The sequence below is a fragment of the Dromiciops gliroides genome, chromosome 1 (assembly GCF_019393635.1).
Source record: "Dromiciops gliroides isolate mDroGli1 chromosome 1, mDroGli1.pri, whole genome shotgun sequence".
NCBI lineage: Eukaryota > Metazoa > Chordata > Mammalia > Microbiotheria > Microbiotheriidae > Dromiciops > Dromiciops gliroides.
In genome coordinates this window covers 562,063,184-562,079,989 of record NC_057861.1, presented here as the reverse complement: position 1 = coordinate 562,079,989, position 16,806 = coordinate 562,063,184, and the positions used below count along the sequence as shown (strand labels likewise).

Genomic DNA, 16,806 nt, shown 5'->3' with positions numbered 1-16,806 from the left:
TTAAAAAAATGAATTTCATCGGTATTTTTTTCTAGCTGTATAAATTAATCCTTTGGGAATTTGATTAGTATGACACTGAATAAGTAAATTAGGTAATATTGTAATTTTTATTATCTTGATATGGCTTACCCACAAACAATATTTCTCCAGTTATCTATTTCTGTGTTTCTGCTGAATATTTTGTAGCTATATGTGTGTTTGTCTTAGGAGGTAAACTCCCAAATATAGATAGATAGATAGATAGACAGACAGAGTTAGAGTTATTTTAAATGGACTTTATCTTTCTACGTCTTCCTGCTGTTTTGTTGATATATACAGTAATGCTGATGATTTATGTGCACTTATTTTTAACTTGTAATTGAACTGGAGTTATTGTTATATTTTAGTTGACTTTTTTGGGTTCTCTACATAGATTATCATCTCATCTGCAAAAAGCAAATAGTTTTGTTTCCTCTTTTTCTATGAGTATTTCTTCATTTATTTTCTTGTCTTAATGCTAATGCCTGTATTTCTATAACTTTGTCGCCTACTACTGTTGGTGATAATGGGTATCTGCTTTAACTCTGATATATAATTGGAAGAATTCTAACCTTTCTCTATTATATAGAATGTTGACTCTTGGTTTTGAATATGCTGCTTACCATATTGAGGAAGGGTTCACTTATTCCCATGTTTTCTAGTGTATTTTTAAAACCAAATGGGTAGTAAATTTTGCTAAAAGCCTTTTCTGCATCTCTTTATGTAATCTTGCCTTTATTTTTGTTATTAATATTAGCTATTATGTTTACTGTTTTCTTTATATTGAACCAACCCTGCATTTCTGATGTAAGTGAAGCCTGGTCAGAGTATATAATCTCTTTAATATTTATTCAATTTTGTTGTGTCAATTTTCATTATGGATATTGACCTATGTTTCTTTGTTAAATATCTCCCTGGTTTAGGTATTAGGACCATATTTTTATCATAGGAAGAGTTTGGGCAGATCCTTTATTTTCTTCTTTTTTTTTCAGTTTATATAATATTGGTATAAATTATTCTCTGTTTAATAGTTTTCACTTGTAAATCCATCGGGTCCTGGGAATAACATCTGTATTTTCTATTTCCCTGTAATAATGCCTAAGAGTCCTCTATTCTCTGCGTGTTCTTGATAAATGTTTACTGAATTGAGTAATCTGAGATATGACTGAAAAGATAGACTGTAGCCAGATTATATAGAACCTTGAATGTCAGAATAAGCACTTTTAAAAATAGGCGATCCAGACTTGTCATTTTCTTTTTTTAGTACAGTTATGTGATCTCAGCACTAAAGAAGATTAAGCTAGCACAGTAAGGAAAGTAGCAGCAGGAACACCAGTTAGGAGAAAAGAACTATTGGCCAGGAAAAACAATAGAGACTTAACTCTGGTCCTTGTAATGGGTGTAGAAAGAAGATAAGGTATTGTAGAAGTAGAATTGACAGACTTGACAGTAGATTAGATATGGATTTAGTGGTGAGATATAGAAAAAAAAATGATGATTTGGAATTTTCAAGCCTGAATGGCCAGGAAGTGGGATTATGGGGTAGCTAGTTGGTGCAGTGGATAGAAAAATTGGCCCTGGAGGTAGGAGGACTTGAGTTCAAATCTACCCTGGGTAAGCAACTTAACTCCACTTGCCTCCCCCCATCCCATCCCACCCCCTAAAAAAGAAAAAGAAAGTGTGAGGTTATCAAGAGAAATAAGGAAGTTTTGAGGGCAAGCATGTTTGGGGGGGAAATGCTGTTTGTTGTACATGCTGAGTATGTAAGTAAGATATCTAGGTGGAAATGTTTAGCAGGAATTTGGAAATATAGGACTAGAATGAAATCACTAATCAGGTATTTATTAAATATCTGCTATGGACCAAGCACTTGGCTGGGCATTGGGATACAAATACAAAAAGAAAACCCAAGGATTTTATGTTCTACTGGGGGAGATATGTCAGGTTATAAATAGATAGAAAGTATCTACAAAGCAAATTAAAGGTCATTTTGTTCAGGAGGATAAAGAAAGGACTCAAATAAGGGTTGGCTTTTCCACTAAACTTTGAAGGAAGCTGAGAGTTTTCAAAGGTAAAGATGAGGAGGGAAGGAGTTAAATAAACAAGGATAGGAGATGACATAACATATAGGAATAATCAGTAGTTCAGTTTAACTAGACCATATTGTCTTTGAGAGGAAGCAGTGCAGGGAAAGTTCAATGCAATATATTTTAATTTTTATTAATAAATTTTGGTGTGACAGAGTTAAGTGGGAATAGCAGTCAAAGAGGAATATGGTAGTAATTGTCCATACTTTGGTAATATTGATCCTGGCATGGAAAGGATTGGTTAAAAGGAAAGGTTAAGTAGAAAGGTTAAGAGGAAAATCATCAAGGCCAGTTATCAGAGGGTAGAGAAAAATTATTGTTAAAATGACACATAATTGAGTGAAGACCAGATATATAGGGAAATCAGGCCAGAACAGAGTTTTAGAATTATAATACTAGCCAGGAATACAAGGCTAAAGATCACAATGATATCCAGGAGGATATTTAAAAAGAGTTAAAAAACAAAAGGAGAAGTAGAAGGATAGGTGATTGTAGTCAGAGAGTGGAATCTCAGTTTCAAGATCTTGGAAATGGAGTAGTTTCAAATAATGTTGAGTCCGAAAGTTATGACAGCCCTGTCTGTGGCTGAAGTAGAATGCATATCAATCTTTTTTTTTTTTTTTTGCCCAGGGTCACACAGTTAGTGTCAAGTGTCTGAGGTCAGATTTGAACTCAGGTCTTCCTGAATCCAGGGTCAGTGCTTTATCCACTGCGCCACCAAGCTGCCCCATATCAATCTTTTTTTTTTTTTGCGGGGCAATGGGGGTTTAGTGACTTGCCCAAGGTCACACAGCTAGTTAAGTGTCAAGTGTCTGAGACCGAATTTGAACTCAGGCACTCCTGAATTCAGGGCTGATGCTTTATCCACTGCGCCACCTAGCTGCCCCCCATATCAATCTTACAACGAGTTTTTATTAAGCACCTGGAATGTGTGAAGCACCATAGTAGATGCTTAAGATACAAATGCAATGAATAAAAAAACAATCCCAACTCTCAAGGATCTTCTGTTTTATCAGGAGAAACAACAAGGATTTACTTAAGTAAAGTATATGCAGAATAAATATTAAAAATACAAATAAGTACAAAGTTATTAAATACAAGGTAATTTGAGAGGGATGGCATTAGCAGATGAGGAGTATCCAGGAGGAGAGGGTAGTCAACACTGTCAAATGCAGCAGATAAGTTTGAAGGCCGAAAAAAGAAAAAAAAAAGACTATCAAATTTGGCCATTAAGAGAGAACTTTGGAGAGCGTAGTTCAGTCATTGATAAAGTCACAAACCAGATTGCAAAGGGTTGATGGGTGAGTGAAAAGAGAAGTAGAAACAGTGAGTATAGGCAGCTTTTTCTAGGAGTTTGACTCCCAGAAGAAGAGAGACATGGTTTGAGGGTATGGTAGAGTTTAATGAAAAAAAGTTAATGAAGAATGGGGGAGACTTGGGAATGTTTGAAGACAGTAATAGAATCAGCAGTTAAAGGAATGGTTGAAGATTGAAGGGCAAGGAAGGTGTTTGAGGCTATAATCTTCTAGAGAAGTTGGGAGTGGATGAGATCATGGAAAAATGTAGATGAGTTGGCCTTGGCAAGGAGGAGAGGGTAGAGATGATATCCAGGGGTCTTAGGATGAAGAAAAGAGAGAAGTCACATTGAATGTCTTCAGTTTTCTTAATAAAGGGATAGAATCCTCAGTTGAGATGGGGAGAGAATGGAAGGAGGTATGGAAGACTCACAGAACAAAGGAAAATATGTGGGAAAGCTTTTCTAGGGAATGAGATAGGGGACCCACTAGGAAAGAACAAAAATATTGCATTGCAGTGAAAATGGATAACATAAATTTATAATGGACTCAGTAAATATGCTTGTGACTTCCTTTAGCTCAGTTCAGTAACAAGCAATTAGGAGTAGAAGAAGTATATGGTGGGAGTAGTCCTGGCTGAGTTTTGGCAAGGTGTGAGTGGTGATAAAGATGATAGAGGTCATAGGAGTTTGGAAGTTCCAGGAACCATGAGGATACCTCTACTAACACCTAGTCATCATAATTCCTCGAACCTGCATATTAGTGTGACCTCCATATCCATGCTACTTCAGCCATTCATCAAGGTGGCCACACCTTAAAACTTAACAACAAACCCCATTATTGTATCTCCAATATCTTAAACATCTGAAATTTCTCTGTGACCATAGTCGCCTTTCTGTGCATTTCTCTCACTTCTTATTTTTCACTCTAAATAGTCCTAAAGCACACCCTAATTATTCAAGAAATATTGATTGACTAGCTCTATTCTAGGAACTATGAGAGTACAAAAGATATATTACGTGGTCCCTTTCCTAAGGAGATTACAAATCATCTTGGAGAAATTGATGGAAAACTTGAACTAAACTCTTCAAATAGATCTATTGAATTTTATTCTCTCTCTCCCCTCTTCATTATGCCCCTTCAAGTAAAAGTGATCATAGCAATAAAACAAAGAAAACAAAATAGAAAAACAGATGGGATCTCTTTTTTTTTTGCTAAACTTTATTGAAATATTTTCCTACTTCTATCATAGCATAATAAAATTTAAGAGCAGAAAGGAACTTTTGAGATAATCTATTCTAGTTCCCTCATTTTTATAGTTTGGGAAACTGGCCCAGAGAAGTCGAATGGCTTGCTTTACTTCATTCAGTAAGTGGCAGAACTAGGAATGGAACTTGTAACTTATTTATTAAAAACTTGTGTTCCTGGCATAGTTTATTCATTTTAAAAAGAAAATTCTATTCAAAATGTTCAAAAGTATTTTGAATTTTTTATTGAGATAGTTCAGATTAATTTTCCCATTATTTTCTTTTAGAATATAAATCATATGAAACAAGTATCTTCTATCACTAACCAAGAACTGAAGATGATGCAAGAAGACCTCAATTTCAAATCTACTGAAATGCAGAAATCACAAAGTACTGCCAGAAATTTAACTTCAGGTAAGAACATAATGATTTTGATATTCTTTCTCCTAACTGATGTGTCAAAGGTTGGACTTGACTCTGAGGTCTTCCTGGCTGCAAACCCAGCTTTCTGTCTATTGTATCATCTTGCCTTTGTTCATAGAAATTTATTGATAATATAAAGCATTATTTTATTCCCTCTTTAGAAGTACTTGACTCATGGTGGATTTTTCTATATTGCAAACTCAAAACTGTCCTTTTTTTACATGATGAAATTATAATTAATGTTTGTGAAATAAATTTGTTTTTATTTTTTATTATGTAATAAACATTTTTATTTATAGTTGTGAGTTCCAATTTTTATCCCTCTTTCCCTCCCTGATCTTCCCCCTCCCTGAAGTAGCAAACAACTAGATATGGGTCATACATGTATGATTATGTAAACATTATCATATTTGTCATTTTGTACAAGAAAATGATTAAAAGAAAAAATGAAAGTGAAAAACAGCATGCTTCATGTTTCATCAATAGTCCTTTGGGATCGTCTTGGATCACTGTATTGTTAAGAATAGTCAAGTCATTCACAGTTCTTCATCAAACAGTATGGCTGTCTTTGTGCACAGTGTTCTCTTGGTTCTCTCTCCTCCCTTTTTGTGGCTAAACTCCTTGAAAAAGTAATCTATAATTGGTGCTTCCACTTCTTTTCCTGTCCCTCTTAATTCAGTGGGACTTCTGACCTTATTATTCAGCTGGAGTAGAGCTCTCCAAAGTTACTAATTATCTCCTTATCAGTCTAGTGGCCTTTTCTCAATCCTCATTCTTTTTGACTCACTGCTGCCTTTGGCAATCACTCTCTCCTCATGGACATTCTCTTCTTTCTAGGATTTGATGATACTTTGTCCTGAGTCTCCTCCTCCTTGTCTAACTGCTACTTCTTGTTCTCCTTTTCTGGGTCTTAAGTCACACCTGCTAATAACCATGGGGCTCCTTCAAGGCTCTGTCTTAGACTCTCTTCTCTATCTATACTATTTTATTTGGTCATCTCATCAGTTCCCATGGAATCAGTGGTCTACACAGATGAATGTTAGATGTCTTTATCCAGACCTAACCTCTCTCCTGATGTTCTTTCTTTGTTTCTTTCTCTTTAATAATAAACATTTTTATTTATAGTTTTGGGTTCCAATTTTTATCTCTTTTTCCCTCCCTCATCTTCCCCTCCCCGAGGCAGCAAACAACCAGATGTGGGTCATACACATATGATTATATAAAACATTATCATATTTGTCATTTTGTACAAGAAAACTTGAATAAAAGAAAAAAAATGAAACAAAGTGAAAAATAGCATGCTTCAGTCTGTGTTCCATCAATATCAGTTCTTTCTCTGGAGGTGGATAGTATGTTTCATCAGTAGTCCTTTGGGATTGTCTTGGATCATTGTATTGTTGAGAATAGTCAAATCATTCACAGTTCTTCATCAAACAATATTGCTGTCTCTGTGCAAAATGTTCTCTTGGTTCTGCTTGCTTCACAATACATTATTTCACACATGTCTTTCCAGACTTTTCTGAAGTCATCCTGCTTGTCATTTCTTATAGCCATGAGAATATTCCATCACCATCATATCTGATGTTCTTTCTCGTATTTCCAACTGCCTATGGAACATCTTGAATTAGAGGTCAGACGTCTTAAACTCAGCATGTCCAAAACTGAATTCATTATTTTTCCCCAAAAAACCTTCCCCCTTTGCAAATTTCTTATTACTACTGTGGGCATCGCTATCCTCCTGTTCATCCAAGCTCATAAACTAGTTATCATCCTTGACTCATTCTCTCTCACCTCCCATATCCAATCCATTGCAAAGTCCTATTCTACCTTCACAATCTTTCCTCTTATACTGCCACTACCCTAGCATAAGCCCTCATCACCTTACACCTGGGCTACTACAGTAGCTTTCATGTTAGTCTTTCTTCTTTTCTGTCTTTCTCTACTCCAGTCCATCTTCCACTCAGCTATCAAAGTATTCTTTCTAAAGTTATGCACCCTCTACCTCTTCCCAATCTCCTTCCTGAATTTTTTAAAGATTCAGTCAAGTCCCTCATTCCACAAGAACTTTTTCCTGCTCTCTCTCAATGCTAGTTTCTCCTATCTATGATTATATCCAATTTATCCTCTATATGACTTATTTATAGTTTTTTTTACATGTTATCTCCCCCATTATTATGTGAATTCCTTGAAAGCAGGTACTATTTTTACCTTTCTTTGTATCCCTATGACTTACCTTAGTGTTTGGCACATAGTAGGCATTTAATAAATGCCTTGTTGACCTGACTTGTTATTTACAGTAATTGGGATTGATATGTTTGACACATAGCTATTATATGTGTAGACGGTGTAAAATCACACCAATTAGAAGGTGCATTCAGATTTTATACAAACCAGATTTGGATAACATAATGTTAGCTGAGTCAGTCAGTGTTAGTATGAAGTAATGGAGTTCGTTTTTTAAGGCATTCTTTCTACTTAGAAGCAGAGCTAAACAATTTCTAGTTTTAGTTTTTTGAATTAGAAAACCATTTTTGGTGGGGCAGAGCCAAGATGGCTGAGTACAGAAAGCATTCAGCTGAGTTCCCCCACATTCCTCTCCAAAACTTTAAAATAATATCGCTAATCAAATTCTGTAACAGCAGAGCAAGCAAAAGGTCAGATTTGAGACACTCTTCAGCCCAAGATGACTTAAGAGGTTAGAAAGAGAGATCTATGACATAGGAGGAGGATGGAGGTTGGCCTGGAGCCCACATGGAAGAAATACTAATGGTAGGACTAGCAACTTTGGGAGTTCTCAAGCCGGAGACAGTAAGGGGACCAGGAAACTGATCAGAATGAGATTACAGGAGATCCTTGTGCTAGCACTGGACACAGGACCAGACACTATTTGGCAAATCTATTGCCTATGCACAATTCTATGTCATAGTTCAAGAGCAGAGAGGAACACTTTGTGATCAAGAAGGAATAGGATCCCTGAGGAGCAATATTGCTTTTAGTCAGAAGGGTTCATGGATCCTGAGGAACAGTATCATTTCTGGTTTCATGGGGCAAAGGGCCCTGAGGAGAAGTATCAATTGTAACCACAAGGGATCAGGGACCCTCCCTGGGGAAGAACCAGAGTACAGACCAGGTGAATAGTGACCACACCTCTTCCCAAATCATACCACCTTGGAAACACCAAAAACTTCCAAACCCCCAGAATTAGATCTAAAAACAGCAATACAAAAAGCCTGAAGCTTAATACAGTGCCTTGCCTCTCTGTATGATAAGAACAGAGCCCTACTTTAACATAAAGTTCAAAATCAAGAAATAGGGTAGAAAATTTAAAAAAGAACGTGACTATATAAAAAGCTAGTATAGTGACAGGGAAAATCAAGACACAAACTCAGAGGAAAACAATGAAATCCAACAGTTACAAGCAAAGCCTCAAAGAAAAAATGTGAATTGAACACAACAAAAATTCCAGGAAGAGTCAAAAAATTCTTTTCAAATTAAAAAAGAATTGTAAAAGAAAAGTTAGTAAAAATGAGAGTAAAAGAAGAAAATTATGAAAAGACAATTGATAGCTTAGTAAAAGAGCCACAAAAATAGTGAAAAAAATAATGTATTAAAAACCAGAACTGGCTACATGAAAAAGAGGTACAAAATTCACTAAAGAAAATAACTTTAAAAGCAGAATTGGCTGGGGGCGGCTAGGTGGCGCAGTAGATAAAGCACTGGCCCTGGATTCAGGAGTACCTGAGTTCAAATCCGGCCTCAGACACTTGACGCTTACTAGCTATGTGACCCTAGGCAAGTCACTTAACCCCCATTGCCCCGCAAAAAAAAAAAAAAAAAAAAGCAGAATTGGCCAAATGGAAAGAGAGATACAAAAGCTAATAGAAGAAAATAATTTCTTAAAAATTAGAATTGGGCAACTGGGAGCTAATGACTTCATGAGACATGAAGAAACAACAAAACAAAGTCAAAAGAATGAAAAAAATAGAAGAAAATGTGAAATTGGAAGAACAACTGACCTGGAAAATAGATCAAGGAGAAAGAATTTAAGAGTTATTGGGCTAACTGAAAGCCATGATCAAAGAAAGATCCCAGATATATTTCAAGAAATTATTAAGGAAAACTGGCCCAATATCCTAGAACCAGAGGGCAAATTAAAAAATGAGAGAATTCACAATCACCCCCTTAAGGAGTTCCCAAAAGGAAAACTCCCAGGAATATTATAGCCAAATTACAGAATCCCAAGGTCAAAAAGAGTTTTAAAGTGTTTTAAAGAAGCTAGAAAGAAACCATTCAAATTTCAAGGAGCCACAGTCAGGATCACACAATCTTTAGCAACCTGCCATGTTAAAGGAGTGGTGGACATGGGATTTGATATTCCAGAAGACAAAAGAACTGGAATTACAACCAAGAATAACCTACCCAGCAAAAACTGAGTATAATCCTTCTGGGGGGAAATGGATATTTAAGGGGAAAAGGACTTTCAAGTGTTTCTGATGAAAAGACCAGAGCTAAATAGAAAATCTGACTTTCAAACATGAGACTCAAGAGAAGCATAAAAAGAAGAAAGAGAAGTCATAAATGACTCAATAAAGTTAAAATGTTTATATTTCTCTATAGGAAGATGAGATATGTAACTTCCAAGAACTTTATCATGATTCAAGCAATCAGAAGGATTCCACATAGTGGGGGCATGGGAGTGAGTTGATTATATTGAGATGACTTCAAAAAAAATGGATGGGTAAGAAAGGAGAAGGTGAAAGGATAGCAAGAATGGGAAAAATTATCTCACATAAAAAAGCTATGCAGAGAAGAGCTTTTATATCACAGGATATAAAATTGATACTTTTGATTACATTAAATTAAAAAGCTTTTACACAAATAAAATTAATGCAGCCAAAATTCGAAGGAAAACAGAAAACTGGGAGAAAAAAAATTTACAGCAAATCTCTGATAAAGACCTCATTTCTCAGATATATAGGGAACTGAGCCAAATTAATAAAAATGTGAGTCATTCCCCAATTGATATTTGGTCAAAGGATAAGAACAGGCAGTTTTCAGAGGAATAAATCAAAGCTATCAATAGTCACACCAAAAAATGCTCTGAATCACTATTGATTAGAAAAATGCAAGTTAAAATAATTCTGAGATATCACTACTGTAATGATTGGAATGATACCACCTACTGGAGATTTGCTGTGGGAAAGCTCTGCTGTGAGGAAAATGCCTCAGAGGCATTGTGGCTTTTCCTTGGCGTCAGGAAATGTTTGTTCATGGGTGCTGTCTATCAAGGCTACCAGCCAATCAACTTGAGGAGCCTCCTTTTTTCTGGGAGGAGACAGGAAGGAGGAAAGAGAGCCTGTGCGGAGAGCTCTCGCTCTTTTTGGGTTCCTGACTTGATGGTGGTGGTGGCAGCAGAGGACTTCACAGGAAATTTGAGGAAAGATAGGAATGCCAGGCTGTTGGAATTCTGTTCTCAATCTTTTTCTATTTTCCAATAAACCCTTAAAAACCTAAACTCGTTTTATCAGTGATTTTAGTCAGTTTCCCCAAAAACTGGGGGAACAGATTAGAATCCACATTTAGAATCTTAAATTACACACTACACACCTATCACATTGGTTAACATGACTGAAAAGGAAAATGACAAATGTTGGAGGGGATGTGGAAAACTTAGAACTTTAATGTATAGTTGGTAGAGTTGTGAACTAGTCCAACCATTGTTCATAGAACAAATTGAAATTATTTGCAAAAGGTTCTTAAAACATGCTTACTGTTTGACCCAGCAATACCACTACTAGGTCTTTATTCCAAAGAAATCAAAGAAAAGGGAAAAGGACCTGTTTGTACAAAAATATTTATAGCAGCTGTTTTTGTGGTGGCAAAGAATTAGACATTGAAGGGATGCCTATCAATTGGGAAATGGCTTAACAAGCTGTGGTATATGAATGTAATGGAACACTATTGTGCAATAAGAAATTATGAGCAGGCAGATTTCAGAAAAACCTGGAAAGACTTGTATGAACTGATGCAAAGTGAAATGAGCAGAACCAGGAAAACATTATACACAGTAACAATATTATTGTAAGGATGATCAACTGTGAAAGACTTAGCTACTCTGATCAAGACAATGATCCAAGACAATTCCAAAGCACCCATGATGAAAAATGCTATCGACCTCCAGAGAGAACTGATGAACTATGAATTCAAGCTTTTTATCTGTTTTCTTTTGATTCATGACTGATATGGAAATGTGTTTTGCATTACTTCACATGTATAATTGACATCAAGTTGCTTGTTTTCTCAAGGAGTGGAGAGGACAGGATGGAGGGAGAGAATTTAAAATCCAAAAATTTTAAAAATTTTATGTTAGGGGCAGCTAGGTGGCGCAGTGGGTAAGCACCAGCCCTGGAGTCAGGAGTACCTGAGTTCAAATCCGACCTCAGACACTTAACACTTACTAGCTGTGTGACCCTGGCCAAGTCACTTAACCCCAATTGCCTGACTAAAAAAATTAAAAAAAAAATATTAAAAAGGGGCGGCTAGGTGGCGCAGTGATAGAGCACCGGCCCTGGAGTCAGGAGTACCTGAGTTCAAATCCGGCCTCAGACACTTAACACTTACTAGCTGTGTGACCCTGGGCAAGTCACTTCACCCCAATTGCCTCACTAAAAAAAAAAAAAAAAAAAAATTTATGTTTTAAAAATGTACATATAATTGGGAAATATTAAGTTAAATAAATATGCTAAAAAATAAAACGCCTTTTTGATTGTTGTTGTGTTTCAACCATATTATACTTCAGGTTGTTGAGTTATTTCAAAAACCGCAGTCAGTGTTAATATTAATTAAACCAACCTATTGTCAATTTTCTGAAGACCAAATAAATCATTTAGCAAGGGGAATTTATCCTGACATAGTTATTCGGGAAACATAATATAAAACAGGGAAAAAACTGTCAATATTAACCAAATTCAGCATTCAAAAACATACCTAGAATCTCTTTCTATATTTATTCCCTCACTTTTACCTTACTTTAAAAATCTAGCAATTACATTTTCCTAATTACATGGTATTAAGAATGAGCATGTGGTGCCAAGGGATCTAAATTCATGTTTACTTCTGTGATAAAATAAACTTTACTAGAAATTTACCTTTAATAAGAGTTTTGGATACTGACCCTTACACATAATTTCATCCACTCACTTAATTATCCTTGTCAGTGTTAAAGTACTTGTCTGTGTGTCTGTGAGTGTATGTGTGTATAATATGCATAAATGTATTTTTTCCTAAATCTTAGTTACAATAAGAGATTTATAATAAACAACATCCATTTTGGGGTGATAGTGGATTGTACATTCCAATTTTTGGCGTGTTGCCCAAACCTAATAAGAAATTATCCCCTTGTGGCTGAAGTAGGGATTCTCCTAGTCTTCATAGTGTATTGCAGTAATAGAGACAAACTGTCTGTCAACTACAGCTTTTATTTATATTTTTAGAAAGGAAACTCCAGGGAATAAACAAATATGCTGATGGCATAGTTTCTCAGAAACCTTTCACTGGGTCAAAGTAGTTTGGTCTCAGATTTTGCTACTGTGGACACACTGCTTGCTAAACTCTGCAACTTCATCGCATATCAGAAGGAACTAGACTGCATCCTCTTCCTGTCTCTTCCCCCTGGAGGACCTTTTTTGCCTTTAATTGAGATTGTTGTTAAAGGAAGATAAACTTTACCCTACAATAACTGATTATTTTCTCCTTTTTTTATAAAAGGACTGAGTTGGATGGTTCTTAAATTTATTGTGCAATGTATCTTTAAATTAGCCATTAAGTTCATTATTGTTGTTGAGTCATTTCAGTCATGTCTGACTCTTCATGACCCCATTTGGGGTTTTCTTGACAAAGATACTGGAGTGGTTTGCTATTTCCTTCTCCAGCTCATTTTACAAATGAGGAAACTGAGGAAAATAGGGTTAAGTGATTTGTCCAGGGTCACACAGCTAGTAAGTGTCTGAGGCCAGATTTGAACTCAGGAAGACTCATCTTCCCTACTCCAGGCCTGGCATTTTATCCACTGTGCCATCTAATTGCCTCACACCTAAGTTACAGACCTATTAAGTACAGGTAGGTTTTCACTAGCCTATAAAAATTCCCAGTTGCTCAACACATTCCTTGTCCTAGTCATGATCATTCTAAATTTCCCTAAGCCATTTAGTTCTTGTTCCTTACCCCACCTCATCTCCTTCCTAGTCCTAATTTGAGAATGATACATTGTAATTCACCTTAAATTTATTTTTAATTTTAAAAAAATGGGAAATAAGTACTCCCTCTTTCATCTTATCGATAAGACTGATATTCTGCCACAATGTTTTTTCACCACGGATATATGATGTGGTTGAGCCTTGAGAAGTTCAGGAAGGTAAAGTATGAAAATATTTGAGAGATACAGTTTTAATGAAACCTATTAAAAATAATTTTGGTTAGCGCTGTATTCAGTTTTTTTCAGACTGACACAGCAAGATTAAGAAAAATTTAATTGCAAGCAAATATATTTTTCTTTTTATACTGAATCCAAATTACAACTTATTTAATATTTGTATCACACTAAGTATGAACTATTAACTTCACATATAGAAAGACAGGAAAGGAAGTATAGTGTGCTATAGAGCATCAGATTCTGGAAGTCCTGAGTTCAAAGCCTTGCCTTTGAAACATGTTGGCTATGTGATCCTGGACAAGTCATGTACCCCTCCCTTTCTCAGTATTCCCGGGGAACTCTCCAGGATTATAAACTGAAGAAGTTAATAATTTACCTTGGAACAGGGAGCTTTCTCACTGGAGTTCCTAAAGCCATTGAAATCACATCTGTGTCCCCTTCCTGTCTCTCCACAAAGAAAGATACACAACTCTTGTCTGTGATTACTTTTTAATACTATAGCACCTTGCCATAGGGGTTTATTCAACTGACTAGATTTTAATTGCTAATCATTCATACAATACTTATACTAACTTGAATGTCCCACATGGTTCTGTCCCCATCCCTCTTCTCAACTTTCTTACTCCCTTTTTCTTGGCAATGTCACCAGTGTTTATGGGTTTCTTCATCAGTTCTATACAGATAACTCTCAAATCTGTATATCTAGTACAAATCTCCAGAGCTCAATCCTACATGACCAACTTCCACTAGACATACACCTAGTCCCATCATCATCTCAGATTCCACATGTTTAAAATGCATTGTCTCTCCCCATTTATGTGCCCATCCTAGAAATTTTCCTATTTATATTAAGAGTATCATTAATCCTTCAGTAACCAATTTTTACAACTTCAGTCATCCCCAGTTCTTCCCTCTCCCTCAGAGGGAACTTGCCCAAAATCAAGTAGTAAGAGGTAAAACTAGACATCAGCCCCTGCCTTCTAATTCCAAGTTCAGTTATTCCCTAATTGCCTAATGTGAAAAGAAAATATGATATTTCTTAAATTTTTATCATTATACCTTTTTATGGAGTGAAGAGTTCTAATTATTTTTATCTATGTTTTGATGGAATTGTTGGGGCTCCCAGTTTTCTGGATTTTCGGGGGTTTGTTTTCACATGAGACACAACATGGTCCAGTAGAAAGAGGACCTAAGTTCAAATATTTCCTCTTCCCCTCACTCCCTTTGTGACCTTGAGCAACCCACTTACCTTCCCTGTGTGTCATCTCCTCATTTGTAAAATGAAGGAGTTGGACCAGATGGCTTCTGAGGTCTCTCCCAGCCCTAGATCCTATGATCTTTGTTCAGGTGTATCAGATAATAATGAGTGTTACCCGCCAGGTACACATGGATACATAAAATACACCTTGTACAAGGGCAGATAATATTTTTCTATTTTGTTTTTAATTCTCTTTCTTTCTCATATTACCCAGAATTTTGTGGCTTTGGAGATTTTCATAGTACACCTGAGGTAGATCTTTAGGCTACATTTTAGGGTTACTTCATGATCCCTTTCCTGGGTCAGCTCCATTTAGTTCAGTTCAGCAAACAATTAAGCATCTTTCCTGTATGAGGGGCAATAAATATAACAAATTTCTTTAAAAAAAAATGACACCTGAGTTCAAATCCTGCCTCAGACACTTAACACTTACTAGCTGTGTGACCCTGGGCAAGTCACTTAACCCCAATTGCCCCACCAAAAAAAAAAGACACAATTCCTGCCTTTGAAAGTGTATGATCCAGCAAAGGCATAAGATCTAAACAGATGATTAGAATTCATATGAATAGAATAAGAGGGGTAAAGTAGGCATTTGAAATTTGTAGAAGTAACAAGTAGGAAAGGTTTCATGGATCTGGGTCACTAAGGAAGAGAATTTCAACAGGCAGAGATGTAGAAGTGTCAATATGATTGATGTCTAAGAGCCTATTATTTCTGCAGTATGATTTGAATTCTGTTTTTCCCAAAATTTAATGTTTTATATCTTTCTGAACTGAAACATATTTCCATATCTTGATCAAGGCTTGGGGAGCTAGAGTTTTCTGTTTCTCTTCATGACTACAACCCAAGCATATTATCTTCTTCCCTAAGTTTGCCCTTTCTTTTGACTACTCTTTCTGCAAGTGGCACCACCATTCACTCAGTTTCCCATGTTTGACTCAGGAATTAGACTTTATTCTTAGACTCCCTCACATTCATAATTAGTGACCAAATTTTGTACATTACACCTCAGTGACATTTCTCCTCCCCTATTCCCACTAGTATTACCTTCTGACAGGCTTTCATTACCATCCCCCATGATTATGTGGTTATAACATCTATTCTCAGCTCCTTTCCTTTCTTTTTCTAGTTTATTCCTTATACTCCTGTCAGACTAATTTTTATTATCCATAAAGTAGGTTATATCACTGGTTGTATCTACTTAAAAAGAAAAAAACAAAAAAACTTAAGTGACTCTTTACTGTCTACCAAATTAAGGCTATCCACAATCTGTTACTGGTCTACCTTTCCAGTCTTATTTCATACTGCTTTCAACTTACACTCTACATCTGTAAGCATAGGGAACAGCTGAACAAAGGTATAAAGATAGAAAAACAGAGGGCCTGTTTGATATAGAGAGCAATTGAACTTGACTGAAGCATAGAATTTTAAAATTGGACTTTTATTAAACCACTGATTTACCTTTCCTCCTGTTGAATTCTTTAATTACCCTTTAAAGCCCAATCCAAATACCATTTCTTTGATAAAGTCTTATATATTCATATCAATTCCTTACATATTTTTCATATGAGACTTGTCAGAGATGTTCACTAAGATTTTTTCACCAATAAATTGCTTCTTATTCTAGCTGTACTGATTTATTCATGCAAAAGCATTATTTAATTAAATCATTTGTTTTATCATTTGTGATGATCTCAATCCCCAGCTTCATTAAGAATTGTTTTCCTGGCAACTTAGTTATTTAAGGTACTGCCACGTTCCACTGTTTTTTCTATGATGTGATCTTTTATATTTAGGTTATTTATATACTTGTAATTTAATGTAGTAGTATGTCATGTAAAATGCTGATCTAAGCCCAGTTTCTGCCAAACTGCTTTCTAGGCTTCCCAATAGTTCTTGCTGAGTCTTTATCCCACTGATTAAACACTAGGCTAGTATATTAATTTGCTTCTGAATCTTATTTACCCTTGTCAGTTCCAGTGATCAGTCTTTTAGGACAATATCTAATTTTGATGATTACTGCTTTTTAATGTAGTTTGAGATATGA

At 35.8% G+C, this 16,806-nt stretch overlaps 1 protein-coding gene across 2 annotated transcripts in view; it reads left to right on the top strand.

Annotated features, from left to right (window-relative positions):
- Nucleotides 1-16,806, top strand: part of IFT74 (intraflagellar transport 74) — a 140,666-nt gene that overhangs the window by 102,665 nt on the left and 21,195 nt on the right. For both annotated transcript variants that reach the window (XR_006354166.1, XM_043978143.1), the window contains one exon: nt 4,935-5,061. Coding sequence is in view for 1 of the 2 variants with exons in the window: in XM_043978143.1 (XP_043834078.1) it covers nt 4,935-5,061 (127 nt within the window). In the remaining variant the exon portion in view is untranslated. The remainder of the gene's footprint in view (nt 1-4,934; nt 5,062-16,806) is intronic.